Source organism: Cotesia glomerata, unplaced genomic scaffold, assembly GCF_020080835.1.
Source record: "Cotesia glomerata isolate CgM1 unplaced genomic scaffold, MPM_Cglom_v2.3 scaffold_72, whole genome shotgun sequence".
Classification (NCBI taxonomy): Eukaryota; Metazoa; Arthropoda; class Insecta; order Hymenoptera; family Braconidae; genus Cotesia; species Cotesia glomerata.
In genome coordinates this window covers 10,044-25,416 of record NW_025404369.1, presented here as the reverse complement: position 1 = coordinate 25,416, position 15,373 = coordinate 10,044, and the positions used below count along the sequence as shown (strand labels likewise).

Here is a 15,373-nt window from a genome sequence, read left to right as displayed (position 1 = left end):
GGTTATCATTGGAACATTGTACATTTTTAAAATTCTAACCGTCTCAGGTTTTCACTGTAACTTCAATCTAAACTTTTTAATTTTATCTCAAAATGGGTGCATTAAAAAAAAAATTTATCAATCATTTTAAAGAAAATGATTTTTGTGATTGAAAGTTAAATGGTAAAAAATATTGCTCAATGTTTAAAGTGCGGTTATAAGGTAAAAAATACTGCACAAATTCGATTTACAAAGTCATCGGTAAATAGTTATTTGATAAATATTTATATTTTCATTGAATATAAAAAATTTTTTAGTCATTTTTTGATAATTAATTTTGCATTTTCTTCACTTATTTCAGAAATAGATGTTGCTGCCAAACTTTACTGATCCCTCGGGAAAAACTTAAGCGTATATTGCAACGAAGCGATAATTGCACTTGAGAAAAAATACTTTCTATTAAGAAAATTTTCTTGAGTACACAAGAATTCGCTTGTCTCTGAAAATTTTCGAGTAATATATATTCCTTAGCTCAAGAACTTAAGCCATTGATTGTTAATTTTACTTAATTTAAATAAACCTATTCTTTTTGTTTATCTATCTATCCAAAGATAAAATATTGACAGCATTTCCTTCTCTCTTCAGAAAGTAGTAATTAAAAATAATAAGAATACTATTTTGATCTCATCGAATTTCTTGAACCAAAAATTGTTAATTGAGTAAAAAGTATTTTTTTCTCAGTGAATATTTTCAAAACAAATTTTTTTTTTATTTTGAATAGAATTTTTCTCTTTACATTTCTATAGAGTGCTTTAAGTAGATCCTCTGAAGAAAGGGTCAGCTGATATTTCATTTGATAATCCAATCTAAAAGCTTGACTTCAGAAAGCATTTCATCAAAATAGTAGGGAGTGATTTATCAACTACATTGATGAAAGAGCTTGTGAAATTTTTCAGTAGGATGCAATCTTTCTGTTTAGTATTGTTGAATCAATTCCGTTTAAAGAGTTTTTTAAGTCGTTAAATCCGAACTATCATCTGCCATGCAGAAAAACTCTCTCCAATACGTTGTTAAATAAATTACACAGCAAAATTTCAAGTGAACACACAAAAGGTAATCAGTCCAGAAGGGTAATAGTGATAGATGGTTGGAAAAATTCGGTTGCAAATACTAAAAATGTTGTATGTATTATTCATACAGCAAATGAACCAAGTTTTTTTTTAAACTCTTGGGATTTCACATTGTTATCTGAAGATACACAACAATTAACTAAAGTTATTGAAGAAGCTGTCGAAATAGCCAAAACAAATTATAATAAAACCATTTATGCCGTAGTTTCTGATAACGCTCCAGTTATGACAGCAATGGGTAAAGCTGTAAATTTATGGCATGCAGGATGCAGCAGTCATCATGGAAATTTACTTGCCAAGGACCTTATTGATAAATCATTTGCAGAATCTATAAATACCATTTTACGTACATTCAAAGCTTCTAATTTAGAACGAGAGATAATAGAAAACGGAGGAACAAAAATTAAATTGGCTTTGCAAAACTCGTTGGTGCAGTTATCGTGATGCGTTTCGGTGTTGCTTAAAAATTTAGATATAATGAAAAAAATTATCAGTAATAAATTAAACAATCCGTCTTTTACAAAATCAAAAAAACAAGAGAAAGAAAAATTAATTACTTTGAATGATCAGATTTTCGATGATTCTTTAATAACAAAATTACAAAATTTCATCGTTTTATCTGATCCAGTTTGTTCATTAATTAATAAATGTCAACAGTCAAATTTTACTTTACCTGATGCAGCTGAAGAGTGGATGAAATTAAACGTTCCAACTGAGAATGAAAAAATTCAAGAAATTGTCCAAAAACGCATTGACAAAGTATTGACTCGAATTTTATTAGCAGTGATTTATTGCATCCAGATTATCAAGGAAAACAGTTTCGTCATACCGATAAATATTATTCTCAAGCTATTGAATTTATAAGGAATGAATTAAATGAATCTTATCATGAAATGGAAACTTATGAAAATAAAGTTGGAATTTTTGAATCATTACTGAAAAAAGGAAATGTCCCTCCAAAATTATTTTGGCAAATGGCCGAAAACTCATACCCAGTAATTTCTCAATTAGCTCAACGATTGATTAACATTCCATCGTCATTAGCACAAATTGAAAGATTATTTTCAAACAGGTCATTTGTTCATTCTTGTCTTCGAAATCGTTTAACACCCGAACGTTCAGAAAAGTTAATCGACATTTATTATACATTGAAAATGAGTTCTGGAAATTCGAAATAAGTATTTAAAATATATATATATTGTGTAATGTGTATGTATTATTATAAAATTTACAATGATAATTAATTTAGTTATATACTTGAAGAAATGAAAATTTTTGTACTTGAAAATTGTATTGTAAATAATTTTATTGTTGTGTTTATTAGTAAAGTTGAAATTCACATCAAATATATTTTTAATAAAAATTTTCCAGAATAATGATTTCTTAATTATAAATTATCAGTAAAAGGATGAAATGAATTCGTAAAATATCATGTATCCAGAACAAAGTTTATTTCTACTTTCTATGAAAATTTTTATAATAAAAACAAATCAAATACATACGTAAATAATTACCATATCTAAACTGGTATTTATTGATTATTCTTACATATTTGTTTTAATATTATTGTTACATAACGTTTAGAATTTGTTTTTAATTTGATCATAAACTGAGATCAATAAATTAATCTAATATCACAGAAATTAGTAAGAACTCAAATCTCAGTTATTTATTTATCAAATTTTGATCATTTTTAAAAATAATTAAAATTTGATTATAAGCTAATTTAATAAATAGAATAACTTTTTTAATTTACCACAGTAAAATAATAATAATAATAAGTTACTTTGATCACAGATTTTCATTTTTTAAGTAACAATTAAAATTTGCTTATAAGCTAATTTAATAAATAGAATAACTTTTTTAATTTACCACAGTAAAATAATTATAATAATAAGTTACTTTGATCACAGATTTTCATTCATTTAATTTTAATGACTGTTGAGTAACAATTAAAATTTGCTTATAAGATATCTTGTATATAATATAATCCTTAGATAAGTTGTTTTAATTGATCACAGATAAATATAAATAATTAAATTGCTATTTACAAGTTTATAAAATGTAAATATACTAATTATGATTTAAAATTACCGGTCTTTCATAGGTTGAAACAAACATTCAATATAACAATCTAATTGTTTAATAATAATTCCTATATCTGTATAATATATTTAATGATTGAAAATTTATATAATATATTCTTTGTTAATTAGCATTCATAAATTTAAGATTTTAAAAAACATCAGTGAACTTAGGCACTAATTTTTCTGGTAAATTTTTACCTAAGTCATACTGATTAAATTTTATCGTACATGCTGGTATTTTTAATAATGATTGAGCCAACATACTAAGATTTGGATTTTGTTCTGAAGCTATATACTCCAAAAAGTTTTTGAACAGGTAGTTTTAGTAATTAACTTTGCAAATAAATCTTTAGAATTTTTAAAAACACTCTAATTCTCTAACACTACTAATTCTTTTTCAACATCAGTACTTTTATAGCGTTTAACAGACGATTAATTTTGATTTCTAAAGAATCATCGTGAATTGCTGCATAAGTGTATCGACAGTTTCTAAATGACAATCAAAGTGCCACATAAATATAGATTCTGATGGAAGTTGCGATGCTGATGTGGAATCAAGAATACGATTATTTTTTGGTATGTTTATAAATGATATCACAGCATACACTAATATATAATACTTTTTAAGTGCGATCGAGCTTGACTCGTTAATCATTTGCAAATAATTACTTATATAATCACGTTCTTCTCCCAAGATCCAAGACTTTAGAAATAATGTATTATTTCCAGTTCTTGTTATAGCAATAATCTCTAAGCCACTTGTTTGAGCAACATTTTTACAAAATAATAATGTTCCTTTTTTCTCCTTCAAGTTTAGTTTACGATCAGTAAATTTATCGTGAGCTTTTTCAAGTAAAGTTGTCGATAACTTAACTTCACTAGGGACTTCATATGCAGGCCGTAATATTTTACAAAATTTTTAAAATAAAGATCTTGAATTAGATCAAATGAAATTATTACTATAAAAAAGTTACTTAAAAGATTTCTTCGTTTTTTAGACAATGTTATATTACATAGTTATCTTCAGATTCAGAAATTGAATCAGAGTTTTCCCAAATACGCGACTTCCTATAAAAATAAATTTATAGTTTAATAATTTTAAATCATAGAGAATAGAAAAAAATTGAGACTAAGATTAAATTTACCTGTGACTCTTCAATCGTTGTTCAGCGGTATTATTCATTATTTTTTTACACTTTATACATGATGCAACTTGTTTTCCGTTTTCACGAATACGCTGAAATCCTCCTTCTTCCCAAAAACTGTACTTCGGTCGACCTCCTCTTTGCATATGTTTTTCTTTATAATATTATAATTCTATGTATTATTAATGTAAAAACTTCAATTTAATTAAATATTAGGTTAATAATGATAAATTTTTAGTTTATATTTATTTATTTACTAATTTAAGTTCATCAAAAGTTCGGTAGATGGTGTTGAAATACCTAACGTAAAATACGTCACGTAAGAAACCCAACCGGTAATTTACGTGTATTATACATGTATAAAACTAAGTATAATACGTTAAGTATTTTACGTGCCCTTCCCTGCCTGTGACTATAAGACAAAGGGTTTTATGTCACTAAAAAGATATTAATTTAATAATTATGACTCGATAAACATAAAAAAAAATGTCCTTAATTTAAGCACAATAAAAAAGATGCAATACGCTTTTTAGGTTACTTGAAAAAATCAAAGCCACGTATTTATACCGACTGAGGGACAATACCTTTAAAAATAAATAACTCACGTGAATTTAGAAACTAACATTAATTAATTAATTTAGAAACTACAATAACATGACTATAATGAATAAATATCAAAACTTATATAAATTTCTAAATTAATATGTAGGTATTACTGTAAATATTCCTATGTAATGACGAAATATAATACTCGATGATTAAAGTCACAGGTGATTCATAAACTTTATCGGAATAGTTAATTATAATATAAAATTAATTAAATAGAATAAATAAATCTATCAACAGAGATGCAATAGATGCATACTGTCATTAGAGATGATTGCAACGCTGCAAATAATTAAATAAATACCTAAATAATAAGTTAAACCTTATAGCCACGGGCTGCTTGAATAAATCTCTTATGATTATATTTACTATAGAATTATCTTTATTTTAATAACATACATAAATATAACAACACCGATGCAATAGATGCATACTGTCTTTATAAATAAAAAATCAACATCATCCAATGAACCAATTACCTTAATAATAGGTAAAACCTTCTAGTCACGGGTTGCTCGTATAAGTACACATCTTACTACATTTACTATAAAATTATATTTATTTAACTAGCATTAAAAAATCTAGCAAGAGCTAGAAAATAGTTGTATAGTACCGTTAGAAATAATTATAACACTGCAAATAATTAAATAATTATCGGAATAATAAGTTAAACTTTATAGCCACGGGTTGCTCGTGTAAGTATATTCCATTACAATTACTTCAAAATCATATTTATTTAATTAGTATACATAAATATAACAAAAGCGAGAAAAACATTGCATATTATGGTTAGAAATAATTATAAACACTGCAAATAATTAAATAATTACTGAATAATCAGTTAATCCTTATAGCCACGGGTGACTCGGATAAATATCTTATTATGTTTACTATAAAATTATATTTATTTATTTATTTATCATGAATAAATATAACAACAGCGATGCAATAGATTGTAACGGGGTGGTTAGCCCTGTCCAATTGGTCACCTTTCCTCTTTGAAAAAGGCGCCACTGGGATTTTATACTCGGTGTCCCAGAAACCGGGGAGCATGAGAAGGAAAGATCGGGTCGTGAGAAGTTGAGAAAGGCTGAAAAATTAATACTGAGAAACAATTATTAACAATTTAATTATTTATTCAATATAAACAATTTTATTTTAACAAAATTCCTTAATAATATTACCCTTAAAATTAACCTATCAATTACTTAATTGTGAGGACCTCTCACCTACGCAGGCACTTGCCAAAACTTATAACTAAATATCCTTAAATTCTTTCAACTATAGATCATTACGCATCTATCTTCTTAATTTCTTAACTCTACATAGACCATTACGCATCTATCCTTAATTTCCTAATTCAATCATAGACCATTACGCATCTAGATTCCTAATTTCTAAATTTAATCATAGACCATTACGCATCTAGATTCTTAATTTCTTAAACCCTCGTCCAACTGACGGAATAACAAACAACATGTTTTACCCAATAAAAACTTCTTAATTATTCAATTATCTGAACTAATTTCACATAAACAACCTCGTCTACCTGACGGAATACCATATAATCTTATTCAATTCCATATAAAATCATCCACCGGACGTTAACTTCATTTCTCAAATTTTCTTAAATAAAATTTTAACCAATTTTCCTTAAATAAATTTAATCTCCAGATTAACTAAATTTACCAAATTCACCAAATTTTCTTATCGAATTTATCTAATAAATTATCCTTAATTCAATCAATTATTTAATAATTGATTTAGCACTTTTCTAACTTAAACAATTCAATTACATTTATCCACCGGCCTAAATTTAATTTTCCAAAACTTTACAATACTATCGTAATCTACTAAATTTTACGTCAACACTTGTTTACTGCAAATAAATCTTACTACATTACATAATCACTAAATTTCTGTACTAGTTCACTTACTAAATTTTCTACTAATATTTTCAATTAATAAATTCTACTGAACTCATTACAGGATTTACTAAATTTAATCTTCCTAGACAAAATTCTAAACATCAACTATTCGAATCCTAAGCGTCTCAATACAACTCTTAACTACATACATTCTAGAATGACCTTCACTGACTTAATTACGCATTTTCATTTCTTATTCAAATTTACTTTTCTTTAAATCCCGAAAATTATTAACTAAATTAATTTATTATAGCCAGCAGGCCTATAATAAATTACTGATTAAATTATCTACAGTAAATTCACAAATAAACTATTAATCTCATTCTTTTTAAAATAAATATCCAATAACAAAACTAGCTAAATGACCTTGGCGCATGAATCTCTAAAGTACAAAACTTGCTAATATAAAAATGACCGCTCGAGAAATTAATTTAAATTATTTCAGCCTCTTAATTAAATTAATAATCAATTTTGGCCTAAATTAATCGAAAATACCTAGAGACTCAATTATTGTTTTATCCAACGACGACTGATACTCCGGTCCAACTTGGCTGGCTCCGCCGCTTGACGTCTTGTCGTCTCAAACCACTATGTTAGCTTCCGGTCAGGGCTTGTCCAATTCCAAATACCGTAATAAACTCCTCAGTAGTTGCTTTCTATCGTCGGCGTTCAAAACTGCACTCTCTTGACTTATCTAATCTCAACAAGGTCACTGATTCACAAAGGCAAAAGGCCACTGGCTTCCAGACGGGAAAAGCCTCGATGTTTTTCGTGCTCGCTCTTTTATAACCCTCAGCTCAGGCTCTCGAACTTTCCTATTGTTACGCCCCGCTTCATTTTCCGGGAACAGTAGTGGGGAATCTTGATTAACACGCCCGGTGACAAGTCGAAACTCTTGTCAAAAATCGAAAAGTAAGGAAAACCCTTACCTACCGTGCGTCAATTATCGGGGTCGATAATGACCCAGGAAGTTCGATTTTCCCTGTTACAAGATGCATACTGTCTTTATAAATAAAAAATCAACATCATCTAATTTACTAACTAGTTTAATAATAGATAAAACCATATAGTCACGGGTCGCTTGTAGAACTGTATCTTATTACATTTACGATTAAATTATATTTATTAAATTACCATAAATAAATTTCACAAGAGCTAGGAAACAGTTGCAAACTATCGTCAGAAATAATTATAACACAGCCAATAATTAAATAATTGCCGCAATAATAAGTTAAACCTTATAGCCACGGGTTGCTTTGATAAATATCTTATTATTACATTTACTATAAAATTATATTTATTCAAGCATCATAAATAAATTCAACAACAGCGGTTCATTAGATGTATACTGTAGTTAAAAATAAATAATAGTTTAAAAACTAAAAACACGCTTTTATAGAAAACCAAACTAAAAATAGAAAATAAATTTTAATAAATTTAAATTAAGAATAGTGTTAAAAATTTCAATAAATATAAATTAATAATAGTGTAAATAAAAAAAATGTATTTTATTTTAAAAAGCGTGGGGTGCTTTTAAGATATCAAAATGATAATCACTCTACTCATATCTGTCAATAAAATATTTATAACTATTGACACCATGCACCCCACGCTTTTTAAAATAAAATACATTTTTTATTTTACACTATTATTAATTTATATTTATTGAAATTTTTAACACTATTCTTAATTTAAATTTATTAAAATTTATTTTCTATTTTTAGTTTGGTTTTCTATAAAAAGCGTGTTTTTAGTTTTTAAACTATTATTTATTTTTACTTTTAGTTTGGTTTTATTTATAAAAGCGTGATTTTTTAGTTTTTAAACTATTATTTGTTGATTATCAAAAATATTCAGGCGCGCAAATTACCCACGGAGAGTTACATACTGACAAACTGACATACAAGTGAAGCTAATATAAAGCGTGTAAAAAACCTACGGAGGAAAACACCTGGTTTCGAAATATAACTTCGGGATGGTCATCAGAGGATTCCGGGTTGATGTACGGGTTTATCTGTGCCATTCCCGATGAAAACCTACGGAGGAAAACACCTGGTTTCGAAATATAACTTCGGGATGGTCATCAGAGGATTCCGGGTTGATGTACGGGTTTATCTGTGCCATTCCCGATGAAAACCTACGGAGGAAAACACCTGGTTTCGAGATATAACTTCGGGATGGTCATCAGAGGATTTCGGGTTGATGTACGGGTTTATCTGTGCCATTCCCGATGAAAACCTACGGAGGAAAACACCTGGTTTCGAGATATAACTTCGGGATGGTCATCAGAGGTTTCCGGGTTGATGTACGGGTTTATCTGTGCCATTTCCGATGAAAACCTACGGAGGAAAACACCTGGTTTCGAGATATAACTTCGGGATGGTCATCAGAGGTTTCCGGGTTGATGTACGGGTTTATCTGTGCCATTCCCGATGAAAACCTACGGAGGAAAACACCTGGTTTCGAGATATAACTTCGGGATGGTCATCAGAGGATGACTAGGAAGGTCATCACCTGGGTTCTAGGTTGATAATAATCAAAAATTTAAATAATATCATTATGGTAGTCTCTTTATGCGAAGGAGAGTTACATACTGACAAACTGACAAACTGACAAACTGACATACAAGTGAAGCTAATAAAAAGCGTGTAATAATAAGTTTCCATTATTGAATTAAATAATCACCAGTATTCCTTTGAACCTTACAGTTACGGGCTACTCGTGTAAGTATTTTATTACATATTATATAAAATTATATTTAGTTAATTAACATCAATCAATATTATTGCAACAATACAATGACTGTATACTGTTGTTGGAAATAATTTTAACACTGCCAATACTTACACAATTACCTGAATAATAAGGTGAACCTTAAAGTCACGGGCTGCTCGTGTAAGTATCATTACATCTATTATAACATTATATTTAGTTAATTAGCATAAATAAATATAACATCCGCAATACAATGACTACCTACTGTTATTAGAAATAATAATAACACTGATAATAATTAAATTGTTACCTCACCAATGATGTGAACCTTAAAGTCACGGATAGCTCGGACTATAATTATATGAATGATAATAAACTCATTTCTCCCATAACAAAATTATATTAAATCAAATTTCATAAATTTTGAAAAAAAGGCTGATACAGTCAACGCATATCGTTGTAAAAATTAATAATATTTAAATTTCAAAGCAACGTTCAATTTTTTTTACCAGTTTTTTCGCATTCTGATCAAAACCAAACTTTTTTTTTCTTTTCTTCCTGTTTTTCACATTTAACGCAAAACCAACGTAGACAGCACTCACATTCAGTTGAAACATTTCCACTGATTGATTTCCGGCATTTACCACAGTACCACGTATCTTCATCTGTTCTTTTCTTTATCATTTTATTTATGTATTTATAGGCATCTTCACTTAATTTTCCTTTAATAATTTTGAAACGACTCGCAGTTATTGCATGTAGCATTGTTTTAACTGATATTTTTTTAATTTCTTCCAGTGATATTACTTGTTCATTAGAAATTTTTACGTCCTTTTTGACTAATAAATTGAGCATAAATTCACCTTTTTCTTCAACAGTTAATGTAGAAAATTTTTTTATTTGTTTTTCTTGCTGTTTTTCAATTTTCTTCCTTTTTTTATTGGGTCCTTGATCAGTGTCCTTGTCAACACATGTAAAAATTAACTTAATCGCACGGGTCCTTTTCTTGGGACGTCCTTGATTCGCTACCAGAGGTATTTTAGGCTTTAGCGTTTCGGATAGTTCTATTACCCCCGAAGGTTTTAAATTCCAAGTTGTAAACATTTCTTTGTTATCAAACTCGTCTTTTTTTCCACTGGTCCCGGTGATTTTTGATACGTCAATCGGAGCAGATAAATTTTGTTTATTTTTTGTTAATTTTTTCGCTCTAATTGTTTCAATTTCTTCTTTCTTTTCGAGGTCAGTTTCACGGCAGTCACTTTGATCAAAAGCCTCTGAAGATGATGCTGTACTGTCAAGATTTCCATCGTTATTATTTTCATTAATATCTTCTGTTGCAGGGGTGAGGGGAAGTTGTGGTGATGGCAACGTAGCAGGTAAGTTTGATTTTTTAGTAGTTAATTGTTTTCTGTTTTTATCTTTTTTCTTTTCAGAGTCAGTTTCACGGTGGTCACGTTGATCAGAAGCCTCTGGAGATGACGCTGTACTATCAATACTCCCATCTGTATTATCGGAATTATTATTTTTATTATTATCTTCTATTGCAGGGTGTTTAATTTTTTAGATTTAATTTGTTTATTTTTTCGAGGGTCAGTTTTACGGCGGTCACGTCGATCAAAATCTTCCAAAGAGGATGATGTGTTGTCGAGATTCTTATCAGAATTATTTAAATTTTTATTTTCATAATCTTCTTCTGTTTCAGAGGTCGCGGTAAATTCTGGTGATGGCATTTTAGCAGGTAAGTTTTTTTTGGCTCGTTTTGATGGTTCAAGTGTTAATTTTTTAACTGTCTTCCCTGCCGCTTTAACCTGAAAAATTGGAGATTAATAATTTTATGTACAAATTTATATTTACATTTATTTATATCTTTTTTCAGAAATTACTTACCTCCGGAAGGTGGTTATGATCATATTTACACTTACTGGTTACTCTCAATTTTTTTTACTTTTTAATTTCTTCACAGAATCTAACGTCTTAGAATGTCCTTTCGAAAATTCATAGCCCGTTTTCTCGCTATAGTTATTAAATTTTTGTATAACAGCTTGAAGAGAATTAAAAACAACACCGGCTTTAAAATCTACCTTTAAGTTATGGTCACTCATGATAATAACCTATAAAACATAAATTTGAAAATAAAATTAATGCATATTGAATTATGTGAATATATGATGGAAATGAAATAAGCCGACAACTGAAAATTTTTGGAATTTTTTTATTTTAAAAATTGTTTCAAAAAATTTAAAAGAAAAAATTTCACATGTAGAAAACTTATAAAATTATGCGTACGATTTGTTTTAATGATTTTTTAATTGCAATTTAATATAGATAAAAGAAGTAAAAAAATTTTTAACGTCTGCTTATTTTAATATTACAAATATGTAGTATTTTATAATATTAAATAATTAATAACTTCTACTTACAATTTAAGATTTATCAAATCAGTGATCGCTTCCGAAGTGACGCAAAAAGATGCTGTCTTTGCACGATTCCAGAATATTCTTATAAATTTTTATAGATGGAAGATATACCGAAGTATCAGTACATACAGTCAAATTCACAAGAATATGTATTTACTCCGAGGATAATAAGGCTCGCTTAAATGATGTTAAAAAAATGTCTTGGTACCCGCGTTTCCAGCTCTTCTGACATCATTTAAGTGTAATGTTTGATGAGCTAATTGATGTTTTATCGTTTTCCGAGAAAACCGATGAAGAAGATGTCTTGGTAGTCGCGTTTCCAGCTCTTCTGACATCATTTAAGTGTAATGTTTGATGAGCTGATTGATGTTTTATCGTTTTCCGAAAAACCTACGAAGAAGATGTCTTGATAGCCAAGTTCCCAGCTCTTCTGACATCTTTTTTCCTTTACGCACACCAAAACCCTAATTTTATAATTTATCAACTTCATAATTATTTATAATTAAATTTAAATCATTTATCCATTACTTTTTAAGTTGATCGATTAACTCGTTTGAAAATTATTTCAAAAACTACTCATCAAAAAATTTTTTCTTATTTTTTGAGATTTCTCAAAATCTATCCATCCGAATCGGTTAAAATTCTCAGGAAATTTAAGTTCAGCGAAACTCTTTCAAACACCGCCAACTACGATTAAATCAGTCTAGCCGTTCAAAAGTTATAAGCGAGTTACACACACACACACACACACACACACACACACACACACACACACACACACACACACACACACACACACACACACACACACACACACACACACATACAGACATACAGACACCATCGCGGGAAGGGTCAGGGAAGATTCCTAAGGCCTGAAAACGGTGAAACTAATGAAAACTCAATTTTTGCAAAACGGGTAAAACCAATAACTTCCCAATTTTTCAAAAATCTTCGATTTTCTTAGCGAGAAGTTAAATATAATTACTTGATAGAAATAATAAAAGTGGCCGGGCTATCCCTATCAAGAAAAAATATATGGTTTTATTGAGTTGTTAAGAGGGGCACCAAGGAGTAGAATCTGACCTAAAATTGTTATTAAATTTTCGGATATTTGACTTCGTTTCATCACAGTAGATGTTCTAGGACATATTTATTACAACTAGTATTCTTAAACAAAATTAAAAACTTTGCAGAAATAATAAAGGTCATCGGGCCATCCGTGCCGATAACAAAATATGAATTTCTATTGATGATCCATTAAAAGCGTAGAAAAGATAAGTTTTTATGCTCATATTATTAAATTGTAGCATATTTCAAGTTTTTGCTGTACGGTAGTTATTTTGTACATAATTTTGTAGACGAGTTTCCTTAAAAAAATAATCACTTGTCATAAGCAATGAGGGTTTCCGGGCTATCCGTGCCACAACTTGAATTTTTATTCGATTTTTATAAGGGGTACCAATAAGTAAAATCCACCATAAGATTTTCTTGTATTCTAGTATATTTTACTTTCTTCTATCACAGTAGGAGTTTAAGGATATAATTTTGACAACCGTTGTCCTTGAAAATAATTAATTACTTGACAGAAGTGATACCAGTAGTCAGGGAAGCTTTGTGTGACGTTAAAACGTCGAAATCTGATGAAAACTCGATATTTTGAGAATCTTTGATTTTCCTTGCGGGAAGTTAAAAATGATCTTTTATCGAGTTTTTGTATGAGGCTCAAAGGAGGGAAATTAGCTTTCGAATTTTTCCAAATTTGAGTATATCTTGATTTCTTTCATCACAGTAGATGTTGCGGGAAATATTTTTGTAGACCAGTTCGCTGATAAAAAATTTGGAAAGCAGTTGACCTAAAGGCCATCCCTGCAACTTCCCGCTAATTTATAACACCAAGCGTTTATATATGATGTTTTTGAGCTCGTCGAGCTCAAAAATGTATTGTTTCTGCTGTTTTGAGCTCTTCGAGCTAAAAAATCAGTTTTCTAATAGATTAAGCTCACCGAGCTCATAGAAATAGTTGTTCTATGCTTTTGAGCTCTTCGAGCTCAAAAGTTTGATGGAAATTTAATAACACACAATTTTTTAATTTTCATACTGTCATAACTTTTGAACGAGTTATCCGATTTTTAAGCGGTTGGCGATGATCAATGTAGTTTTTGAGTATTACGAAGGAATTAAGACCACTAATCGATCATATGAAAAACTTCGGAGATTTAAAAATCACTTCTTTCGAAATTTTTCGTTATTTTTTATAGGTATTTTAATAGAAAATATAATAAATATAATTTGATGATGTAAATTTTGTTAAATTAATTACAATAAAATAATATTCATTGAGTTGTCGTTGTATTAACAAAAAAAAAAAATAAGAAAAAGTTCTACATGAAGGATTAAAATGATGAGAACATCATAAAAAAAAAACTTTTGTAGTGGGCAGTTTGAAAGTTTTGCAGGCCAAAAATTTTTAAAAATTGTGTTATGAAGACTGAAGTACAGAAGTTAAATATCTATAAAATTAACTAAAGAAAAATTTGATTTTTGTATTATTTTGAGCTCTCTAAGCTCGAAAAAACTGGTCGAAGCTTATAAAATCTTCGAGCTCAAAAGTCTAACAGAAGTTTGATGAAACCGTATTTTTAAATGTTCTAGCTACCATAACTTTAGAATGAATCAACCGATTTTGATGCGGTTTGCGGCGATCGACGCAGTATTTTAAGATTAAGAAAATAATACATCACACAAAAATCGATATGACATGAATTTTATGAGTTATTTGAAAAATACACTTTTTGCCGTTTTTAATTTTTTCGTCAACGATGTCTCACGAACAAATCAACCGATTTTGACTGGCCCGACGTGATTTTTCGATGTTAAGAGCTGATTAGTTTTTAGAATTGATCGATAAAGCCGTTTAAAAGTTATTCCAAAAACCACTTTTGAAAAAAAAATTTTTTCTTAGTTTTATTGACATTTCTTGGAATCTACCGGTCCAAATCGGTTCTAGTCTACAGGAAATCTAAGTTCAGTGAAGTTCTTTCGAATGCCACCAGTTTCGATTAAATCGGTTAAGCCAATCAAAAGTTATAAGAGGTTTACATACATCCACACACACACACACACACACACACACACACACACACACACACACACACACATACAGACATACAGACACCATCGCGGGAAGGGTCAGGGAAGATTCCTAAGGCCTGAAAACGTCTAGATCTGTTGAAAACTCGATTTTTGCAAAACGGGGTAAAAGCAATAACTTCCCGATTTTTCGAAAATCTTCGATTTTCTTAGCGGGAAGTTTAAAATATTTACTTGACAAGAATGATGAAGATCGCTGGGCTATCCGTGCTC

At 29.2% G+C, this 15,373-nt stretch overlaps 1 protein-coding gene, 1 long non-coding RNA gene and 1 pseudogene across 2 annotated transcripts; 1 reads left to right on the top strand and 2 right to left on the bottom strand.

Moving 5' to 3' along the window:
- Window positions 1–935: 935 nt before the first annotated feature.
- Window positions 936–2,287, top strand: LOC123274769 (annotated as a pseudogene).
- Window positions 2,288–4,183: 1,896 nt separating this feature from the next.
- LOC123274768 lies at window positions 4,184–4,738 on the bottom strand. The gene is made up of 3 exons (XR_006511572.1): window positions 4,599–4,738; window positions 4,342–4,513; window positions 4,184–4,264 (listed from the first exon to the last, which is right to left on the bottom strand). It is a non-coding gene; the product is annotated as an uncharacterized LOC123274768 (long non-coding RNA).
- Window positions 4,739–9,755: 5,017 nt separating this feature from the next.
- On the bottom strand, window positions 9,756–11,320 carry LOC123274766 (putative uncharacterized protein DDB_G0289963). Its single transcript, XM_044742490.1, has 3 exons — window positions 11,191–11,320; window positions 10,576–11,128; window positions 9,756–9,786 (listed from the first exon to the last, which is right to left on the bottom strand). Exons 1-3 carry the CDS (start codon window positions 11,318–11,320, stop codon window positions 9,756–9,758), a joined length of 714 nt encoding a protein of 237 aa, XP_044598425.1.
- Between the last annotated feature and the right edge of the window lie 4,053 nt (window positions 11,321–15,373).